The sequence below is a fragment of the Gopherus evgoodei genome, chromosome 2 (genome assembly GCF_007399415.2).
Source record: "Gopherus evgoodei ecotype Sinaloan lineage chromosome 2, rGopEvg1_v1.p, whole genome shotgun sequence".
Classification (NCBI taxonomy): Eukaryota; Metazoa; Chordata; order Testudines; family Testudinidae; genus Gopherus; species Gopherus evgoodei.
In genome coordinates this window covers 140,074,937-140,099,201 of record NC_044323.1, presented here as the reverse complement: position 1 = coordinate 140,099,201, position 24,265 = coordinate 140,074,937, and the positions used below count along the sequence as shown (strand labels likewise).

Here is a 24,265-nt window from a genome sequence, read left to right as displayed (position 1 = left end):
ACCTAGTTCTCTTGGTGTGCCCCTTTCCCAAAGCATTGTTAGCAGAGTCTTGAAGCCTCACTAAGCCAACTCAACTGTTCAGACCCTTTAACAGGACTCTTGGCAATGTGTATATGCTTTCCTGCTTCAATTTCCTCCACTCCTCAGGAAGATTTATACTTTCCTCATTCATCCTAGTTGGATGGACTTCAGCACACGCCATAATCTCAGTCAGTTGTTCTTTCTTAGCATTCTTCATCACTCATTGAGCTTCTGAAACCATATAATGCTTGTTTGCTTCAGTATGTCCTGTATACAGGAGCTCAATACCTAAACAAAAATATTCCAATCAGAAAGAGTCAGGCAGTGAACAGACTTGAATAGTGATGTGAAAGCCACTTCCAAAAAGAACTGCCCCAACCACACATTGTGCAAGATCTTCCTGCCTGTAGAGTTGATTAAACAAAGCTAGTGAGGGTATCTATGTATAAGTATCATCTGGTGACTCCCAGTAATATTACAAAATCATCCCACTGTTTTCTCCTCCCTGCCCTTAAGCACTCCACTCTTACAGAGATACATCTGCATGGTCATATGTATCCACCTAATTGTATCTCACATACGTGATGACCCATCTCCTTGGCTCTGCCAGTGATACCAAACTCATCAGCTCACTTACAAGTTTCTCTTGAAAACATCACAACACTCCCTCAACTGATCTTTATGGCCACTATCCTCCTCTTTCATATTGCTCCTCAGGATTCATCTCTGCTCACAATGTCATTAAGAAATCAACCAGTTAAGAATGGATTTGGTAACATGTTGATGGGGATAAGTGACTCTTGTTTATAATTACTAAAAAATACTCCTGTAGATGTGTATATGTGTATAAAAATGTATCAGCTCCCTCTTGCCCTTGACTTCTTAGATTGCGTGGTGTTTGGAATAGGAACAGTGTCTTCTTATGTGTTTGCACATCTAGCACAATGGGGTCCTGATCCTAATGAGGGCCTCTGAGTGCTACTATCACATAAATGTAAAATTAAAATAATCACTATCGTTATTAACTGCAGTGCATGCCAGCTGGACCTGAGTAACTTCTACATAATGAAATTCAACATGAACTTCCTCTCTCCCCTCTTCTGTTCTGCTATGACTCAAATCCATTTGCTCGTTCCCTCAAGTTCAGCTTAGGGCTTGGCTACACTTGAGAGTTACAGCGCTGGTGGTGGCTTTACAGTGCTGTAACTTACTCGCTGTCCACACTGGCAAGGCACATACAGCGCTGTATCTCCCTGGCTACAGAGCTGCATGTACTCCACCTCGACGAGAGGAATAATGCTTCCCACAATGCTTAACACTCTTTGTTTTGTTGTGATGCCTCTGTTTGTTTTGTTGTGAACTTGGGGCTCCCAGAGCTGCCTATGTAAAAACAAACACAGCTACTCTTTCCAGTGAATGAGCAGAGGCAGGCAGGGGGATCCCTTTGGAATGTCCACAGCTAGCGTTTGCTTAAGGAGAGAAGCAGCATGGCGAGGGAAGGGGTCCTTTTCGGAGCAGCTGCTTATCTGGTCTGTGAGGAAAAAAACAACACTATTTGCATTTAGTGAATGAGAGAGGGGTGGGGGAAGGGGTCAGAACTTGCAAGACTGGGAGCTGACACAGCTCCAAAAATCCATGTGTCATAAACCTAGTCCCAGATTTGGACCTTAGCGTCCAAAATATGGGGGTTAGCATGAAAACCTCCAAGCTTAGTTACCAGCTTGGACCTGGTAAAGCTGCCACCACCCAAAAAATTAGAGTGTTTTGGGGCACTTTGGTCCCCCAAAAAATCTTCCCTGGGGACCCCAAGACCCAAATCCCTTGAGTCTCACAACAAAGGGAAATAAACCTTTTCCCTTCCCCCCTCCAGGTGTTCCTGGAGAGAGACACAGAAGCAAGCTCCGTGAATCTAAACAGAGGGACTCTAACCTCCCCGTTCCCAGTCCTGGAAAACAGAATTACTTTCCTCTTCACCCAGAGGGAATGCAAAGTCAGGCTAGTAAATCTAACACACACAGATTTCCCCCTGTCTTCTTCCTCCCACCAATTCCCTGGTGAGCGGCAGACTCAATTCCCTGGAGTTCCCCACTAAAGAAAAACTCCAACAGGTCTTAAAAGAAAGCTTTATATAAAAAGAAAGAAAAAATACATAAAAATGGTCTCTCTGTATTAAGGTGACAAATTCAGGGTCATTTGCTTAAAAGAATATTGAATAAACAGCCTTATTCAAAACGAATACAATTCAAAGCACTCCAGCAACTATAGACATGTAAATACAAAAGAAAAAAAACAATAATCCTTATTGTTTTTATGAACTCTGTACTCACAACTTGGAAACAGAAGATTAGAAAGCAGGAAATAGAAATCCTCTCATAGCTGAGAGAGCATACAGGCAGAAGACCAAGAACAAAGGACTCACACACAAACTTCCCTCCACCCAGAGTTGAAAAAATCCTTTTTCCTGATTGGTCCTTGGTCAGGTGCTTCAGATACTTCTTTCCAGGTAAAAGAGACGTCAACCCTTAGCTATCTGTTTATGCCACCATGCCCTCTGTCTCCCCCACGCTCTCTGTCACACTCCACCCCACCCCCCTCTTTTGAAAAGAACGTTGTAGCCACTTGAACGCTGGTATAGCTGCCTATAATGCACCACTCCAAACACTGCTGCAAATGTGGCCACACTGCAGCGCTGGTAGCTGTCAGTGTGGCCACATTGCAGCGCTTTCCTTATACAGCTGTACGAAGACAGCTTTAATTCCCAGTGCTGTACAGCTGCAAGTGTAGCCAAATCCCGAGTGTTTCCTTCTAACTTCCCATGCCCACTACCCTAGTGCACACTGTCAACTTTCACATCCATCTTGAATTTCCTACAGCTGATGCTTTCTGGCCACCATCTTCTCCTCACTCAGATTTCTCCTAACTCACTTCTGCTGTGAAGCCTATAAGAAACACAGTCAGTTAAACTGACGGGCTTTATTCTCATTCATTCTAAAGACCTTTTACACAACTGCAGTAGTGGAAAATGGGACTTTAAGTGGACGTAAGTTACACTTACAACCCCTTTCAGGTCCCTTCTCACTACCTAGATTGTATAAAGCGTCCTTAAGTGAGAATGAGGCTCAAGTCACCAAGAAGCATATGTAAACTAGCAAAGCTGCCACATGCTATTTATGTAACCCACTCCCCCCTATTGTTTTCCTCTGCCACACACCTTTGTCCTGCAGTGTTTAAATTGTAGAATGTAAGCCCTTTGAGGCAGGGACTGTCTGGTGAGGTATAGAATCATAGAATTGAATATCAAGGTTGGAAGAGAGGAGGTCAAGGAGGTCATCTAGTCCAACTCCCTGCTCAAAGCAGGACCTAATCCCCAACTATATCATCCCAGCCAGGGCTTTGTCAAGCCTGACCTTAAAAACCTCTAAGGGAGGAAGGTGTCTCTCACATCCTTGGGCATGATAGAAACAATAAATAATCATAATTATTCTTCATTAAGCCATGGTGTCCTGCTTTTTGTGGTTATAGATAACACAGCCAGTATCCTGACCAGACGAAGGAGATTCAGTCGAACTACTCAAGATGTCTACTACCTCCCGATTTTGATTTCTGATAGTGGAATTCCTTCTCTCAGCAGCAGCAGCACCCTTACGATCAGGGTCTGTGCATGTGAGAGAGATGGGCGCGTTCGGACCTGCCATGCCGAAGCTTTCCTTTCCTCAGCCGGTTTGAGCACAGGAGCCTTAATTGCAATTCTGCTCTGTGTCATCATTCTTCTGGGTAAGCCGCTCTCTTAGTTAAATACTGATATCCTTTCATTAGCCTGCAGAATGTGGCAGTAGCTGCTTTTAATATAACGTGTTTCTGAACCAGGGATTACTTGTGAAAAGAGGTAATTAGACATATAAAGCTGTGGTTTTATATATAGGTTTTGCTAAAATTAATGGGAAAAATGTGTTTAAAGCCTAGTGATGAAAAACTGTCATCCCATACACAACATTTTCCAGAGGTCAGAGTAATTAGCATTGCAGAGCTTCCCAGGTAATTTGGAAAGATTTCAGAAAGCCATTGACTCAAGGATCATCTCTAGACCAGCTGGAAAAATGGAAAAGAAGAGAGATGAGGAAAAGATTTTTGAATTGCATTACTCTGTAAGAAGCACTACTAATACTGTACAAAAGCCACTTTCTAATTACCTCTGTGGGATGAGCTGATATCTATGCACAACATAATCAAGAGAGGCAGGAGACATATTAAACGATAAAATGATTCCATTAGATAAATATCCTTGGATATGAATTTTCTCTATTTGCCCAGACCAGTTTTAATTTCCCATTACTTAATATTCTCATTTGGCAGAGATACAACTTGCTGTACATAAACGTTATGGTACTATCCATGTGTTTTTATGCATTCTAACAGAGAATGTTTGAAACAATGGGATTTGTCTTGTGACCCATGCACATTTCTTAAAGAATTGAATTTATCTTGAAAGCCTGTGCTCTTTCTACCGATTCCTTTCGCCACAGCTTATATCAGCCATTTCCTGGGTTTTAGAGTATAACTTTAAAATGTACAGAAATTCACTTGAGTTATGTTATCAACATTACAGTAACAATATGTGCAAATACATGGACATGCAAATGAAAGAGTGATTTGTTGTTGTTTTTTCCAAAAGGAAAAAAACAAAACCTTGAAGATTTTAATTTGATAGCTAATTGATTATTGTTTTTAGTAGGAACTGGGCATCCAGATCCCTTATGCGGTGTTGAAAAATCTCATCTTTTGTATAGTAGATGAAGATTTTCAAAGCAGAAATTAGGCACCCAAATCTCATTGATCATTAATAGGGGTTGGACACCTAACTGCCCTTTGTACCATTGTAAATTTCCCTCTTAGTCATAATAGGCACTACTTGTTATAGTCTGGCAGGCTGCTGTGCCAACATGGAGCCTCAGTGATTTAAGTGGGACTGCACATGTTTACAGCAGACTATCTGCATGTGACAACTTGCAGACTTGGGGCCTTATTGACAATGAAGCCTGTTCTTCCATCAATGGGCTGTGCATGGGAGGTAAACCTTAGCTGTACTCATAAAACCTCTAGTTTATGGGTATTACATATTCTTTCAATGTTTTACATTATATGTGTCCAGTTTTATGACACGTCGGAACACACAATGCAGGTTCAGGCAATCTGAATGTTAAAAGGGTCCATAATGGGAAGTGGAAATTTGAAATGTATGTGTTGAGTAGTGGAGCCGTTGAAGGGCATAGGGTGGAGTAGGGTTGTAACTAAAGCTGGGTATTAACAAAAGTGGCCTTATGTTTACCAGTCCTGAGTAGCTGCAATTTCTATTGAAGTCAGCACATGCTGCAGGTGTTCTACACCTCTGAAAATCAAGAAGCCCTTATTTAATTGCCTGTAGTGGATTTTAGTGGCTGGATTCTCAGCAGATGTAAATTGGCACAGTTCAATTGGACACCAGCTCCATTTCGGCTGCAAATCTGTTCTTGATGCCAAAATTTAGGCATACAGGTTTGAAAATGTAGGCCATGGTGTATACAAACATACAGCTGAGTTAATCATGACTCCACTGAAGCCCAACATAATAATGCAAGAATCCAAATAGCAGTCCACAAGTGTCTGATCTGTTTTTATTTGGGATATTGTATTTGTGTGACCCATGTAAGAGATATGCTACTTATTTCATATATATTGTCTGTAAACCTAACCTAATATTTGCAATTTTCTCTTTAGCAATTGTGGTCCTTTTCATTACATTAAGACGCAGCAAAAAGGAGCCCCTGATCATTTCCGAGGAGGATGTTCGGGAAAACGTTGTCACGTATGATGACGAGGGTGGTGGAGAGGAGGACACTGAAGCATTTGACATCACAGCCCTGCGGAACCCATCAGCTGCTGAGGAGCTGAAGTATCGGAGGGATGTGCGTCCTGATGTGATGCACACACCTAGGCACCAGCCTTCTTCAAGCCTGAACAGTATAGATGTTCATGAATTTATTAAACAAAGATTGGCAGAGGCAGATCTCGATCCCAGTGTGCCTCCTTATGACTCCATACAAACATATGCGTATGAAGGTCATAGATCAGAAGCCGGATCTATCAGCTCTCTGGATTCAGTCACTACACACTCTGACCAGGATTATAATTACCTTGGTGACTGGGGACCAGAGTTTAAGAAATTAGCTGAACTCTATGGAGAAATAGAATCAGAAAGAACAACTTAGTTACCATTCCTGGAACAAAAAGTGTTTTAGTTCCCAAACTGGAGAGAGAACCACAGCAGCGGTAACAAGAAACGAATACAGTACTTGGAACTGAGCAAGTTGTACACAGTTACTGTAGAAACAAGTGCCCTTTTCATATTTGAAACTGGGTTCTTCAACTGGAAGAAAATCAAATTTTGAAAAATACAGAAAAAAAAAGAAACAATTGTCCTTTGTGTATATTTTTTAATTGCTCAATAAAGTCTGTGATACCATATCCATAACAATATCTAAAATAAATGAAGCAATGACATTTTTATTGCAATATGTTTAAACATACCAGAAAAACAGTAAGTCTATGGTGGTGCCTGTTTATGAAGATAGTTCACTGGAGAGTTTATGCAGGCAGTTGTGACATTGCACTTCTAACTCTGCACTAGGCTTGGGATCCCAAACTGAGATAACTAATGGGGGTCATTACTGCTGTAATAAACACCAACAATCCATTCCTTTACAATGGGATTATCCATTGTACAAGGGATACAATGGAATTATCCACACAAATGGCCCTTTGCTGGTCCCCTATTAGTATTACATTGAATCTTATTGAAACATCAGGCTGCAGTGCACATATGTCGTTTTATTGTGCCCTCTCAATGTATTCCTCGATAACAAACTAATGGAGATAGGGTGTAACTGGCTGTCTGCAAAGATATGCATGCAGCCCATATCACAAGACCTGCACTGTTATTGAGTGATGTAGAAGCTGTTGCTTCCATTGTCTGTTTCTTTTTTTTTTTAAACCCTTCCACAGGGACCTTGTTCATCTAAATGGAATAGTATGGAATATTCTCTATGCAGTGAAGCACATGAGGCATAGGCTTTCTCAATAAAAAGAACTGCAGCAGTACATTTTAACCTATGCAGCAGTTTGGGTCACTGTGCATCCTTAGGGGTCAGTGAATGAAGCTAACTAGACTTACATTCCTCTGTGTACAGGGGCTCCAAAGATCTATTTGTGATGCAAGGGATCTCCTATGTCATGTTTATTTTGCATGTGTTACCAAAAGAAAAATAGACCTGCTGGTATGATGTTATCTGAATCTGGAAAACTGAGACAGCAAGGAGTTTTAAGACAATGTTCCTGTGTTGTTGTGTTTTTTTAATGATAGTTAAATTAATTATTATTGCCCCAAATGCTGAAGGATCTTAGAAGTATCTCCCTCCAAGCACAGCAAGGTATTTTACTAATTTAAAATCTGATGGGTACACAAGTCTATTAAAATCAATGGAGGTGGAAAAAAATTGTAATGTAGAAGTGCCATTACTGGGGTACATGTAAGTTGAGTAAATCAAGTTTCTAATTGTTTACCATTGTGGAATTTGCTTTTTCAGCATTTTAACACTTAATCCAATCTCCCACAGTTTTTCAATGGTTAATGTTTTTAAAGTAAGTTTCTTCTGCTCTTCATCTTTCTCATGCTCAGACTATAAAAGGACCATGATCATGATTAATGACCTTTAAGGTACAACCCAGCATTAGGTGCAGTGTGGAGCTACATAGGCCCCGGGGGAACTCATAAAGATGGAATTGCTTCCCAAGATAGGAATGGCGGAAGCACCTTAAAAGTGGGGGGCCAAAGACACCCAAATTGTGGCCCGGCCCCCTATGCCACGCTGCCCCCCACACCATTCTTGCACCACCCCTCTTCCTCAAGCCCCCGCCCTCACACTGCCCCTTCTGCCAAGACCCAACCCCTGCACCGCCTCTTCCCCTGAGGCCTTGCTTCTGCACCACCACTTCTCACCCTGTTCGGGTGCTCCTGTCCCAACCTCCCTATTTCACAAGGGAAGACTGGCTGCTGCTATGCTACTCTATACCAGTCCTGTTCTTCAGGTAGTTGTGAAGGGGTGGAAAAACCCTAATCCCACCTCCTACCCACATTTCCCTGCACCTTTGGGCTGCTGTATGCCCTCTGGTGAGTAGAGACATAAGCACTTCTAGACTGTCTCACCGAGCAAGGATTTCAGTTGTATATGGCCTTTACACAAGCCGCATAATCAATTGGAAGGCTCCTTAGGACTCTCCTTCCATACAACACACCTGAACAAGGGCCAGACACAGATTAGACCCTAATGATCAGCTCACATTTAACACTACTTTAAATTTCTTGATTTTTTTGCCAGCTCCTCATGACATTTTTGAAGAGTGCTTTCAGGTTTACATGGCCTACTGGGCAAATGGGCAGGAGGCTCACACATTTTGAAAGAGAAGTGAAGAAGAGCTCTGTGTAAGTTCGAAAGCTTGTCTCTCTCACCAGCAGAAGTTGGCACAAAAAAAGATATTACCTCACCCACCCTGACACTTTGAAAGAAACATTTAAAACTCCTTTAAGCTATTTGCTGCAGCACTTCTCACAAAGTTTTATTAGGCACTTTCTCATCACCTCCTACTCCCAAGTACAACAAGCAAAAAGGTTTTCAAAATATTGATGTGCTAAAATGAATTTGAACTCAACAAGAATATATAAAAGCATAACAGTTGTAGCAAGACTTGTTTGGGAGGAAAAGTGGAAAAAATTACAAAAGTAAATTTTCTCTTTTTATTTAAGTTTGAAATTCAAAATTTCAATGGGATTTGAAAAAAAAATTAGCATACTTTACTTGTAATTTGAGGTCTATTTAGTCCGGCATCCTGTCTCAATTTGTGCCCAGTGCAGGATGTCTCAGAAGAGAAGTCTTCATAGGATCTCATACAAGCTGACATTCCTGTTCAGGACAGTACTGAAATATGTGCTTAATATAAAGTGATTTCAGTGGGAGTTAAGCACATGCTGAGCCCATAGAGCACATGCTTATGTGCTATCCTGAACTGGGATGGACTTAAGCATGTGCTTCAGTGCGTTTCTGAACTGAAGCTGTAATTTATTCAGTGATGCAATAACTGATGTGGAGACATTTCTTCCCGACTTAAATTATGGTCAGTTTATGCCACTATGCTAATATTTGTATAGCACCAATAAAGTGCTAAGGTAAGGAAACCACTCTGATACAAGAGCTTTCAAAAGCTATAGTACCCATGTTCCATTATATTTTATATTACATCTGCTCAGAAACTCTTCTTCATTGTTATATTACATGTGTGAGATATGGAATTTAGGGAAGTTTAATCTGAATACACCTTCCCCTCTGCCCCCAAAGCTGAGAAATGAATTACAGTTTGAGTTTTCTGCAATATTTGATGAGATTCTTTTGTATTAATTGCATCATAGATACATGAAGGTTTAAAGCCAAATAAAAGTGAAGCATCGTGACACAGGCAGATGGAGTTTCCTAATGCTCATACTTTGACATTGAGAGTAAGTGGTCACATCTCAGAAGAAGAGAAATCCCTGTTTGACCATTTGTAATGTTCCATATACCATTGCTGCTATGCTACACGTATACTGTACACAGGACGTGTGGAATTCTGAGGTGTTTAAAGTGCAAATTCCGCTGTGGGGTTATTGAGACTCGGCTTCCCTGATGCTTCTGTGTGTTTTGTTTGATATCTCCTGGCAACTATGATCTCCAAGTGTGCTTTTATATCATTATAAGTCTGCATGCTATGCTTACTGTCTTTTACTCAAATAAACATCACAGTGCTGTGTTGTTTGCATGACAAAGAGAAGAATACCAAATCTTCAGAGCCACAGAAAAGGCTCTCAAAGTGGAGATCAAATAGGTTTGCCAGATTTCCCTTCCTTACCTTTCCATTTTACCCTTGATTTTCTTGTCCCAGGAACAAACTACAACTATACTTGATGCTTTCTGTGTTAATATAATTAAACTGAAAGAAAAAGCTAATTGTGTGTGTCATAGAAGCCATGATCATTTTGTCACACTATTGATTTAAGCAAAGGTTACATGGAGTGAAAATATTGTGTTAAAATCTTTTCTAGTTGTGGTTGAGTCTGATTCTATAGACATCACTTAAATCTTTCTTGGAGCTCTTGTATTAGTCATGTTTTTGAACAATTTACTCTGAGCCCAAACATTAATTCTATTGCAGCTCTGCCAGCTTAAGCACTGGAATCTGTTCAACTTTTATTAAAGCTGGATGATACTGAATCAAAATAAAGCTATATGGCTATAATAATAGTTAAGTACCCCTTACAGGGGTTACTTAAGCCTTACTAATTATTTCAGCAAAAGCTGTCCGATAGTTACATCTAACCAATTAATCATATTAATTCAAACAAGTCTTTTTGGTTTTAGGTGCTGGGTGAGGGGAAATGATCAGCACAAATACAGGGGGAAAGAATAGAATTTAAAAGTGCACTCTCAGGTTAAAAATCACAAAACTTGATCTAATGCCTATTGAAGTTAATGGAAAAATTATCATTGTCGTATTGGCACGGCTGGCATTAAGGGGTAGGAAGCAGGGCAATTGCCCAGGGCCCCACACTACAGGGGGCCTCATGAAGCTAAGTTACACCATCTCTACAGAGTTACTGTGGGTAAATGTAATGCGAATATTACAATAATTTAATCTCTTAAAGTGGAAAAAAATCACCCTGAAGCAGAGGTTTTGAAACTGTGGGGTGTGCCTCTTTACGGAGTGGGGAGGGGTGAGTGGTAAGAGCAGATGACTCAGTCTTCAGCCCTGGACAGCAGTGCTTGAGCTTCGGCTTGAGCGGAGTTGGGGCCCACTCCTTAGTTTCTGCCCTGGGCTCCAGCGAGTCTAATGTCGACCCTGCCTATTGTTGTTGGATCTGGCAACAAATCAGTTTCTTTATCAGCGCTACTATTAACACCCTGGATGTGTTTTAAACTGGGGCGGGAGGGGGGAACCCTAAAAGTCCAAAATATTTTCCACTCTCTAATGTATTTTGTTTACTTTTACCATTGTTTACAGCTTGGAACATGAAAATCATTGTAATCCGTTTTGCTTTCAGATTTGAAGATGCTGCTATGTTTGAATTGCAAATACTGCAGGGTAATACTCATTGCTATAACAACTATTTCTATTGGTACTTTTTAAAAAATGCAATGTTTCTGTTGGTCTTAGGCTTTGTAAAACCTCATTTTACAAAATGTTAATGTCAACCACACTGGAGTTAACTGTGTCCTGTAAATTCCTCTAGACACTGTCATACAAAAGAATAACGAAGGAAACTTTAAAAATCTAGAGGAGAATAGCAAATTGTGCTGCTTAAGGTAATTGTTTTGGGATTGCGGTGTACTTGGGATCTTGTACTTGCCATTCATATAAAATAGCACAATGCATTCTGAGGAACATTACAAGCAGCGTTGCCGGTATTAGATCATTCTTACTTTTCCAAAGTCACCAAATATATATATTTTTTTAAAAAAAGAGAAATGTCAAAAGTATAATATTATATTGAATTAGGTTACAAATACCTCCTTAAGCAAGTGTTACCATTAGAGATTGTTACATTTTTCTTTGAATAAACAAAAGGGATAAAATCTTTTATTCGTATAAGTATTTTTCAAATAAACCATGCTGTTTGCCATGGTGATGGGTTATTGCATTCCTCATCACTCTTGAAACACAGTGGGATATTTGCATGTAACCCCATATATTGCATACACTGATGAAATATAACTATTTAAAGGCACTTCACATTTAAAAATAAGATGATGTAACAGTATTAATGAGGTCAATGTATGTCAGCAATGCTATAGTAACTTTAAATAGGAGTTTAAAACTCCATATGTCCATTCAATTGATTTGCTGTCTCAAAGAACGTGCTGTAAATAGGGAGGGAGCCAGAAACACCAAGAGATATTTCACAACAGACAGTATTATAACTGCTAAACGGGTCATTCTTTATACTCATGTAAGTACTCCACTCAAACCACAATTGTCCTGAAACTGAACCAGGGCTTCTTAGATGAATACATAATCAAAATATAATAAGTTGTGAAACATTTGTGAACCATTCACCAGTATATATAAATGCTCAAAGTGTTTAAAACAGTGAATTGCACATACATGGATCCATGATCACAGCAGGGGTAGTTATGGTTGCTTATTACTGATGTGGAAGAAAATAAAGGCAAGAACACGCAGAGCCACGCTTAGGCACATGTGTGTATGTGTATGTGAAGCAATCATTCTTTCCCAAATGAATTCATTATTGGCTCTTATGACGACCAGCTGACTTGCTTTGGAAAATTCAGAAATATTGTAAGAATGGCTTTTGGGGACAAGGTACTATCCAGCTGTAAGATATAGATATTTTAGGCCTGGATCTAGAAAGGAAGTTTAAGGGAGAAACTGATAGTTTAAAAAAAACAAAAACATTTAGGGATGCCTTAGACCCTCTTTAATGTTTAATATCCACTGTATCCTTCCTTCTTGGAAGAACCAATTTGTAGGCCCGGCCCACTTATTATATTCTAATTTTAGGGTTTCTCCAACTCTGTTCTATTTTTCCTGTGATGGTTGGAATATGAATCATTTGTATGCAATTAGGGATGAGCCTCAAAAGAGGTGAATGCTTGTTTCCTGTCATCTTGAGTTTTTTTCTCTGCCTTCCCTCTGCCTTCCCCATAGCTCTCTCATAGGTTCCAGTTTCATTCTCTTCTTCAGTTCCTCACATACCTCAGATTCTGATTAATTCATTGGAGGGAGATCTAGTAACCTCTCAGTTCTATACAGGCTACCTCTAAATTCACATTGTTTGTGCTCTGGAACTGTGTGTCTTGAGCACCTTACATGGCATAGAGCACTTGCTATTAAAGCATAGATGAGGTCTGAGGCAATCAGGGCAGCTGCTAAAACTTCCTTGCCCAGCAATGCAATCTTCAAAGAGGAAGAGTGTCAGACGGGGATTTTTGGATGATTGCAGGGATGGAGTCCTATTGGGGGTATTAGGATCCTTAATTAATTTTGGAAAAAAGTTCAGATGCATTTCAGAGATTGGGCGATGATTCGGGCTGTTTACAGCATGCTTTATTCATTCTTATATATAACTATCACTGCAGTCAGTATAAAGTAGCGAGCACCATGGGAGACCCAAATTAAGCTATTTATAAAGAGATAGAACATTAAAAAAACAGGGATATGATCATTCAACCCTTATGTTAATAGACCTATTAAAGTCAATGGAACTATCCATGCAAACTCTATGGCCTCATTCACCAGTACATTTAAACATGCTTAACTTTAAGCATCTGTGTATTCTGACCCAAGTCAATGAAAGTGACTAATCCTATTGACTTTCAGGTTTTTAAATGCTTTGCTGAACTGGGGCCTGTTTGTTATGTGGTAATTGTTAAGCAAATATTTAGAGTCTGAATTTACACATGCTTACTCATGCAAGTAGCGTTTCTCACATGTTTAATCTGCCTGATTTCAGTGGGTCTCACATAAGTAAAGTTTTGTATCACAAGCATTTGCTGATCAAAAAATTTCAAATGACACATTTTTCTTTTGAAAAATAGGTTTCCATCAAAATTTTCCACAGGAAATTATCGCTTTTGACTCAAATTTCCAATGGAAAATTCTGACAATTTTAATTTCTGCAGCTATCTCAGTTGTTGCAATGCCTCATTGAAGTTGTAGTTCCAGGTCCGTTGTGTCTCTGGGTATGTCTACACTTACAGTTTTGCAGCGCTGGTAGTTACAGCTGTGTTCGTACAGCTGTGTAGGGCCAGCGCTGCAGTGTGGCCACACTGACAGCTACCAGCGCTGCAGTGTGGCCACATTTGCAGCACTTGCAGCGCTGTTGGGAGTGGTGCATTGTGGGCAGCTATCCCACAGAGCACCTTGTCCCATTTTGACGCTGTGGCTTGTGGGAAGGGGAAGGAAGTGTGCGGGTCTTTCCGCTTCCTGTTCCAACGCCCCGTGGTGCTTTGCTACACATTCCGAGCAGTTTGGCGGCATTGTGAGTCTGCAGCATGATTTCTGAGATTTTTGTTATAAATGGAGCCTGAGCTGCTGAGGACCTTGCTGATGACTGTTGCCAGCACATCACGCATGGCAGTGGAGCTATTCCTTCAGCTGCAAAGTGACAGTGAGGAGTCAGATGATGATATTGAAACGCCTGACGCTGAAGACACTCAATTGCTTGTGGCAGTAACAGACGTTCTCAGCACTGTGAAACGGCACCTTTGGGCTCGGGAAACCAGCAATCAGTGGTGGGATCTCATCGTCCTGCAAGCCTGGGATGACGAGCAGTGGCTGCAGAACTTTCGGATGAGAAAAGCCACTTTCATGGCACTGTGTGCTGAGCTCGCCCCTACCCTGCGGCGCAGGGACACGAGGTTGAGAGCTGCCCTGCCATTGGAGAAGCGGGTGGCTATTGCAATCTGGAAGCTGGCAACTCCAAACAGCTTCCGATCGGTGGCAAACCAGTTTGGAGTGGGAAAGTCCACTGTTGGAATGGTGCTGATGCAAGTTTGCACAGCCATTAATCGCACCCTGCTAAGAAGAACTGTGACTCTTGGGAACATGCAGGACATTGTGGATGGCTTTGCAGAAATGGGTTTCCCTAACTGTGGAGGGGCAATAGATGGGACGCATATTCCTATTCTGTCACCACCGCACCTGGCATCAGAGTACATTAACCGCAAGGGGTATTTGTCCATGGTTCTGCAAGCGCTTGTGGATCACCGTGGGCGTTTCACTCACATTTACTCAGGATGGCCTGGAAAGGTGCACGATGCATGCATCTTTCGGAACAGCTCCCTGTTCAGGAGGCTGAGGGCCGGGACTTTTTACCCAGACAGCAAGATCACAGTAGGGGACGTCGAAATGCCCACTGTGATCCTTGGAGACCCCGCTTACCCCTTAATGCCGTGGCTCATGAAACCATATACAGGGAAGCTTGACAGGAGCAAGGACTGGTTCAACTACAGGCTGAGCCGGTGCAGAATGACTGTGGAGTGTGCTTTTGGCCCTTTGAAAGCCCGCTGGCGTTGTCTTTATGGGAAGCTAGATTTGGGGGAAAGCAGCATCTCCGCTGTTATATCCGCGTGCTGTACCCTCGATAATATTTGTGAAGGGATGGCTGAAAGATTCAGTGAGGAATGGACCTCCGAGGTTTGACGCCTAGAGGATGAATTTGCACAGCCAGAGAGCAGGGCTAATAGGGAGGCCCAGGAAAGGGCTTCAAGGATTAGGGATGCTTTAAGGGAGCAATTTGATGCTGAGAGCCAACAGTAATGTTTGGTGCCTTTGCTGTGCTTTGTTCTACCTTGGGGTACAAAATTTACCACTTCCTGCAATAATAAAACGTATTGAAAAAGACATAAAATCCTTTATTCAACATACAGTACATAAAAGGCAAGGGGGGTTAGGGTGGTGGACTGTACATTCAGAGGTTTGAATATGTCCTATTTGGATTACTGTTCAATGTCTGCTGCACTTCAGGATTACTATGCTGCAGGGTAATGGGGGTAGAGTGCACGGGGTAAGAATTATAGTTATCAGGGCTGGTAGGTGATCGTACAGGTGTTGGGAGCAGATGGGGGTAATAAGAAACTGGCTGCTGGAGAAAGGTGTTTTGTGCAAATACTGGAGAACAAGAAAGAGAGCTTTGGGAGGGCTGTGGGTTACCACGGTACATATCTGCCTGCATGGCTACGAGAGACTCGAAAGACTCAGTTTGGCGAGCCAGGAGGCTTATCATCTGCTTTGAGGTTTTTTTGCTAGCCAATTCCTTTCTCCTGCTTTCTGTTTGCCTCCACTCATGCATTTTCTCTCTCCATTCATACATTTTCTCTCTCCATTCCTGTGTCTTCCTACTTTCTCTGTTGTAGTGATTCATAACTGATTTGATCAATTCTTCTTTTGATTTTCTGGGATTTCTTCTCAAGTTCTGCAAACGACGTGAGGCCGGTGATCCGGCTGCATTAGTCAAGGTCACTAGAAAAAAGAAAGATAGAACCATGTAATACTCAGAGGCAACATTGTTTATTATTACACAGTGAAGGAGTTTTTAGACTTTTGGTAGCATCCTTCACACATACCTCACATAACACAGAGAGGCCAGGGAAGCTAAGTCATGGCGAGCAATGGGGTGAGTGTTTTTCCCCCCAGTTCCTCTTGGGAGGGGGAATTGACCGATGGGTCACTGGGGTTTATCTGCACTGGGTACAGGACGTAGCTGGTGTCCTGCACAGGGGACAGTAGTGAACAGGAAGGTGGCGAGCTGCTGCCGGGGGGTGGGGGGGCGTGTTAATGCCGTCCTGCTGGTGAGGGGGGGGGAAGCACAGCTGTGCTGGCTGCCTGCTGGGAGGGGTAGGGGGAACACCGGAGCGCACCGCGGGGCTGGCTGCCTGCTGGGAGGGGTGGGGGAACACCAGAGCGCACCGCGGGGCTACCAATGTGCTTGGAACACCGGAGTGCACCGCGGGGCTGGCTGCCTGCTGGGAGGGGTGGGGGGAACACCGGAGTGCACCGCGGGGCTGGCTGCCTGCTGGGAGGGGTGGGGGGAACACCGGAGTGCACCGCGGGGCTGGATGCCTGCTGGGAAGGGGGAGGGGAGACCGGAGCGCACCGCAGGGATAGCTACGTGCTGGGAAAGGGGGGGGTGACCGAAGCGCACCGTGGGGCTGGGGTGTGGGACCGCAAACCTGGCGCCCTGCACTCAAGTATCCCTAAATTCTCAACAGGGTTTCCTACTGCCAGATATATCACTGCTGCGTGTTACCTGGGAAGAGAGGGAGGGTCTTCTACAGCAATGTGGATTCTGCCCTGGCCCCTATGCAGCTTGCCTGTGTGCAGCCATGGTCCCCCCACCCCTCACTGCACAGTGGATCAGACGAGTTAGCCTGACCGGGACAAGGACCACGGTGGCTCTCCCAATCAACTTGAGAAAGCAAATTGCAAACGCTCTGGCTGCAACTTTTCAAGAGATTACCGAGGCAGATTACAGAGATGTGATAGAGCAAATCAATGGGCTATTCCACGTTTAGGCATGCATGCAGGCAGCCATAACCCAAACCCTCCTCTCCCAAAACATAAAAATCTACTTACCCCGAGCACGATCCTCAGTTTCTTCCTCACCAGCAACTTCCTGTTGCTGCGACTGGCTAGCCTCCTCCTGGCTTGAGAAGAGCTCCTGGCTGCATGCCTCCTGGGACTCCGGGGTGTCTCCCTCCATGCCAGTAGCCTCACTGTCGGCTTCCTCTACACCCTCCCCCACTTCTCCCTGCTCTGAACTCTCCATCGTGGTCCTCGGATTGGCAGTGGGGTCACACCCAAGTATGGTATCCAGCTCCTTGTAAAAACGGCAGGTTGTGGGGGCAGCTCCTGAGCGGCGATTTCCCTCATGGGCTTTGCAGTAAGCACTCCTCAGCTCTTTAATTTTGACCCTGCGCTGCAATGCGTCCCGTTCATGGCCCCTTGTCAGCAAGGACTGCGATATCTGCCCATAGGTATCATAATTTCTCCTTCTGGAGCGCAGCTGTGCTTGCACAGCCTCCTCACCCCAAACATTGATGAGGTCCTGCAGCTCTGAATTGTTCCATGCTGGGGCTCATTTGGGGCGTGGAGGCATGGTCGCTGATTGATTGAATGATTGATTGCACTCCACACCTGGCTGAGCAAACAGGAAGGGGATTTTTAAAATTCCCGGGGCATTTAAAGGAGGGGTCAGCTGAGCCCAGGGCAGTGGAGTGTGCATGATTACCAGAGAGGCTTCTAAGGTATGCTGGGATACCTCCTTATGCCACGGAGGTCAATAAAAGCGCTGGTGGGTGTTCACACTTGCTGACCAGCGCTGGATCACCAGTGCTGGATCCCCTACACCCGAGGCTTGACCGGGTGTACAGCCAGCGCTGCAACCAGGGAGTTGCAGCGCTGGCCGTGCTTTGCAAGTGTGGCCACATCCTAAGTTGCAGCGCTGTAACCCTCTCACCAGCGCTGCAACTCTGTAGTGTAGCCAAGGCCTCTGATTTCCCCTGTCTTCCCCAGACAGACTACATTGCCTATAATAAACTGTGGCTGCTTCCTCTTGGTGTGCCACCACAGGGAATCAAGTCAACAAACAAATTAAATGTTTAGATTCAGGAATATTGAAATATTTTCTTTTGATTGAAAATGTCAGTGTTTCATTTCAACATTTGAACTGAATTTTTTCTCAATCTTCTGTTCCATAAAAAGGGTCAATATTTTTCAATGTTCATCCTCCTGTCAGGGTCAGCTCTAGTTTGTAGGATTAAACAATTAGGCTATAACATGTGATAACAAAATGCGAGCACGAAGTTAGTGATCCAGAGCTATCTAAAGACCTTGTGAACTTCCTACGCTGTCTGTGAGAGCATGGTTTTGAAACCTGAGACATTACTGATACTTGAGGTCTATCTGATGCATTAAAAGTTATGACAAAATGATTATTTTAACTGAATATTAATATTTGAAGTGACATAAGAGGTTGATTTCAGTTCTAGATTAATCACTTTTTATTCTCAGTATATCATTAGAAACTTTGCAGAACAAATCAGCTGCAAAGGGCATGAAAAATTCATCCAGGATTAAATTCAATCCTCTACAGAGGTCTCGTGCACAACCTATCCTTGACTTATTTCATAATCAAAGGATAGGACTTTGGTGATGGCTAGGTCTTGTACTGGCCCTGCACAGAGACGTTAATTTCACCCCCAAGGAGCAAAATTATTTTTAAAGTTACACTATCAAAATAAAAAAAAATGTTTAAAATATGTACATCTATATGAATGCATACATGCCGTATTATGTTATTCATACCAGCTTTGGATTATTTATGCGGAAAGAATAACAAAACTAATGAACTTTTCAGCATTTGTGCTGCTTATTACCCTTTTGCATTTTATTCTGTTCAGATAATATAAGTATTCGTAACAGGTTAATTTTTGTTTTTGTTCTAATTTTCTGTTCAGTTTCAATATTTAGTACTAGGAAAGTCCTTAGTCAAAAGAATACAACCACCCTTTGTAGAAGAAGGGAGACAATGATCTAGAAAGTATTTTTAAACTCTAGCTACTATAATGCTAAAGCATTCTTCAAGTTTCTTCTCCTAAAGGGAATTGCATGGACAGACCTAGAAATCAAAGTTCTCTATGATAAATAAAATAATAAATGTGGTATTGAATCAGAAGCAGCAGTGCAACTTCATTTTTTCTAAACCTGACTTACAGGACAATCTCAATGGGTAAGAAGGTCGGTGTCCATTCTGTCCTTTGTCTCTGTGCAGAAACTCTAGTTTTGTGAAAGAATAGTAGTTTACAGTGAGTGCTTTCATCCAAGGATTTCAACATGCTTTTCACATAGTATTTAATTAATCTTCACAATATCCTTAAGCATGAGGAAAGCATTATTGGATCCATTTTACAGATAGGGAAATGGTTAAGTGATGTGCCCAAGGTCACACAGTGAAGATGGAGGAGCCAGAAATAACTAGCTTTCTCTCCTGTGCTTTAACCAGAAATCCAGACTCTGACTTGAACTGAAACCACTGATTCATAATCAAATTTCAGTTCACTAGGTCTTATTAACCACACACACACTCAGTCACTATTATTGATAACTGATATAAATAATAATAATTAATGCACTTTCATTAGGCCTGATCCAAGCTCATTGATGTCAGTCTGAGTCTTTCCTCTGATTTCAGTGGAATTTGGAACAGGTGCATTAGATCAAATTTTTAAAGATGTTTAGATGCTTATTTTGAAGATCCCAGTAGAAGTCTGTCTGCCTCTTTAGGAACCTAAATAATTAAAAAATACTGGTCCATTGTAAATGATAAATCAAATGTGGTCTGATCAATTGAGGCAACTGACATATTTGTTGTAGTTAACCTAGCAATAGATTGGTTCAAATCTTATTTATTTGGATCTATGGTCTATCATGCATAATTAGAACAAGTTCCAGGATAGAAATAAAATCATAATCTCACAGATGTTAAACAGAAAAACACTAAATTTTCAAATAGTGGCTGACCATTATTATTAATTAATTAATTGAACTACTCTAGCAAATGATAACATCTAATGCTGACCATTATGAATACTCTACATCTTTGTGCTTACAATGACTGAGTGTGCACATAGAAAATCCCATTTGTATACACAAATGCAGGATTTATGCATGATAATGTTGCATATGCATTCTGAAAAATGTCTAGCCTACTCCTACCTCTCCCCCTCCCCTTCATATGCATAGGATTGTATCCTGTAGGGTTAAAAACAACACTGTAGTGCACGTGTAAAATCATTTACCTGGATCATTTGTGGAATTTTTAAACTCTTTTGGTTAGCATCATAAGTTGTTTTTGATGGTTAAACATATGTAAAAGTGCCATGCGCCATAATTTACAGCTATGTTTTTGAGTTGTAGGTCATAATCGGCATATATATATATATATGTCATAAACAGATAGTTAAGGGTTAATGCCTCTTTTACCTGTAAAGAGTTAAGAAGCTCAGTAAACCTGGCTGACACCTGACCAGAGGACCAATAAGATACTTTCAAATCTTGGTGGGGGGAAGTCTTTTGTTTGTGCTCTTTGTTTTGGGGGTTGTCCACTCTTGGGACTAAGAGGGACCAGACATCAATCCAGGCTCTCCAAATCTTTCTGAACCAGTCTCTCATGTTTCAAACTTGTAAGTAACAGCCAGGCAAGGCGTGTTAGTCTTATTTTTGTTTTCTCAACTTGTAAATGTTCCTTTTTGCTGAGAGGATTTTACCTCTGTTTGCTGTAACTTTGAACCTAAGGCTAGAGGGGGGTTCCTCTGGGCTATATGAATCTGATTACCCTGTAAAGTATTTTCCATCCTGATTTTACAGAGATGATTTTTACCTTTCTTTTCTTTAATTAAAAGCCTTTTTTTCCTTAATACCTGATTGATTTTTCCTTGTTTTTAGATCCAAGGGGATTGGATCTGGACTCACCAGGGATTGCTGGGGGGAAAAGAGGGTGAATGGTTAATTTCTCCTTGTTTTAAGATCCAAGGGGCTTGGATCTGTGTTCACCAGGGAATTGGTGAAGTCCCTCAAGGCTACCCAGGGAGGGGAAAGTTTTGGGGGGACAGGGAGTGATCCAGACACTGAAAATTCTGGATGGTGGCAGTGATACCATATCTAAGCTAGTAATTAAGCTTAGAAGTGTCCATGCAGGTCCCCACATCTGTACCCTAAAGTTCAGAGTGGGGAAGGAACCTTGACAATATACTCTTGGGAATGTGCCAGTTTTCCCCTGGTTTTGTGTCCCCTGGTTCCGGCCAGGTTCACTGGAATTTGGATGGGACATCATTCAGAAGATATATGCACCAAAGCATCTGATTAATCTGGCCTGAGATCTCCATTTGTAACAGAACATGAAACTAGGTGAGTTTTGCATGAGCTCATTGTGAACATTTCACTCAACATGTGTGAAAAGCCAGGAGAAGGGAAGCAGCATACAAAGCATGGAACATGAATAAATAGATTGCTCACCCTTCAAGGCATACACTAGATTTATCATATTGCCTGTGGAGAATGACACAGGGATAAACTGTTGGATGGCTTTGACATACAGGTCCTGTACCCCATTCATCATGGTTATATCAGTTAAATGGTCATGTCAAAGTGGCACATTCAGGGTGCAGCTGTGATTCTGGGCAGCTGTGTGGATTTGAACTCCAGCAGCCGCTTGTCAAGGTATTTTTTAAAAGGAAAGAACACCAGGTGAGCAATAAAGTGGTCAGGTCAAATGCTCCACTTTAACTGTACTGAAGAACCTGATCACTATGTCTTGCAGAGTTTTATGTGGTGGACAAGTAGAGGCCGTAGTTGTCTATTTCTGACTAGGGGAATGAAAACTCTCATACTCCATAAGTGAAAAGGTTTAGCTTGTTTGCAACATGTTTTCCACCATACTTTGATATAGTTTAAAAGGTTTCTTCTAAGTATGGTAGCCATAGGCGGCAAGTTCCATACCCATGCGGTGCTGGGGCACCAGCAATATTCAGAACCAGGGCCCCAGCTCCAGCAATATGTGGAGCCAGGCGCACCCCTCACCTGTGCCCCCCATGCCTCCCCCGAGTGTTCCGCAGCCCCGACTTGCTGCCCCCAGGCCCTGCCACCGCTTGTCTTTCCCGGGCCCGGGAACAGAGAATCACTGACTGTCTCTTCCCTGAGCAGCTCCATGTTGCCTCCCACCAACTGCTGCCGCAGAGTCCTAGTGCCCCCCATCCCCACGGCCAGGACAGACTGACTCTGAGCCTGCTCTGCCCCCTCAAACCCTTCCCTTTTTCAGCAGGACCCTCAAGCAGCACAGGGGGGCCCCCCTCTGCCCGCAGTCACCACTCCTTCCCCATGCAAGGAGGCAGCCCCCATCCCTCATCCCCAGTGAGGCTACAGTGACAGTGTGCTGCTGGGGGGCAGGAAAGGGGGGCTCCTCTCCCAGAGCTTGCTGCTACTGGCAGAGAAAGGGCTGGGGGGAGTCCTTTCTGGCCCCTGTCCCAGAGCAGCCTGCTTGCACCCCAAACTCATCCCCAGCTCTGCCCCACCCCAGATCCCACCCACCGCACCCTCAAACCTAGTCCTGAGCCCCTCCAGCCCCCCAAACACCTTATCCTCAGTCCCAGCCAGAGCCCTCATCCCCCACACTCCTACTCTTGCCCTGAGCCCCTCTCACACTCCAAACTCCTCATTGCCAGCCCCAGAGCCCTCACCCCCTACACCTCTACTCTTGCCCTGAGCCCCTCCCACACTCCAAACCCCTCATCTGCAGCCACATTCCACAGCCTTCGCCCCTGCACTCCATCCCTCTGCACCTCTCCCATCACCAAACTCCCTCCCAGAGCCTGCATCCTGCACCCCAATCCCCTGCTCCAGCCGAGGGTCTGCACCCCAGACATCCTCCCTCCCCCAAACTCCCACCCAGAGCCTTGGGCAGGTGGGGGACAGAGTTTGGGGGCAGGGCACAGTTTGGGCAGGAGCGGGTTCTGGGCACCACCAAAATTTCTACAGACATGCCACCCATGATGGTAGCTTGTGACATCTGATGATCAATCCATCTCCTTGCCTATTGCATGGACAGACAGAGTGTGCCACTCAACAAGGGATGTCTGTTGATCTGTATTCCATCCCATTTAAAGGTGTGATGGAGATGGATAAGAGGCTTGATACTGGATACTGAGCATTTCACTTCTGGGTCACCAATTCAAATGTGAACAACATGAATGGTGACTGAGGCCTGGTCTACACTACGCATTTAAACCGAATTTTGGGGAGTTAAACCGAATTAACCCTGCACCCGTCCACACAACGAAGCCCTTTGTATCGATATAAAGGGCTCTTAAAACCGGTTTCTGTACTTCTCCTCAACGAGGGGAGTAGCTCTGAAATCGGTATTGCCATGTTGGATTAGGGTTAGTGTGGCTGCAATTCGACGGTATTGGCCTCTGGGAGGTATCCCACAGTGCACCATTGTGACCGCTCTGGAAAGCAATCTGAACTCGGATGCACTGGCCAGGTAGACAGGAAAAGCCCCGCGAACTTTTGAATTTCATTTCCTATTTGCCCAGCGTGGAGCTCTGATCAGCGCGGATGGTGATACAGGCCCAAATCCAAAAAGAGCTCCAGCATGGATCATATGGGAGATACTGGATCTGATCGCTGTATGGGGAGACAAATCTTTTTCTATCAGAGCTCCATTACAGAAGACGAAAGGCCAAAGCATTTGAAAAAATCTCCAGGCTATGATAGACAGAGGCCACAGCAGGGACTCAGCACAGTACTGCGTGACAAGTGTAACAGAAAGCCAAAGAATCAAATGGACGCTCATGGAGGGACTGAGTACTCCGGCTATCCCACAGTCCCCATGGTCTCCGAAAAGCATCTGCATTCTTGGCCGAGCTCTCAATGCCTGAAGGATCAAAAACATTGTCCCAGGTGGTTCAGGGTATATTTCATCAATTTACCCCCTTCCCCCCAGTGAAAGAAAAGGGAAAAAAATCGTTTCTAGCCTTTTTTCAATGTCACCATATGTCTACCGTATGCTGTGGTATACGCGGTGCTGCAGCGATGAACAGCAGCATCC

General features: G+C 43.2%; 1 protein-coding gene across 1 annotated transcript in view; it reads left to right on the top strand.

Moving 5' to 3' along the window:
• Positions 1 to 7,524, top strand: part of CDH18 (cadherin 18) — a 1,009,618-nt gene extending 1,002,094 nt beyond the window's left edge. The window contains 2 exon segments of the mRNA XM_030551747.1: positions 3,544 to 3,795; positions 5,776 to 7,524. Coding sequence (XP_030407607.1) covers positions 3,544 to 3,795; positions 5,776 to 6,266 — 743 coding nt within the window. The 3' untranslated portion in view covers positions 6,267 to 7,524.
• The last annotated feature ends 16,741 nt before the right edge of the window (positions 7,525 to 24,265 follow it).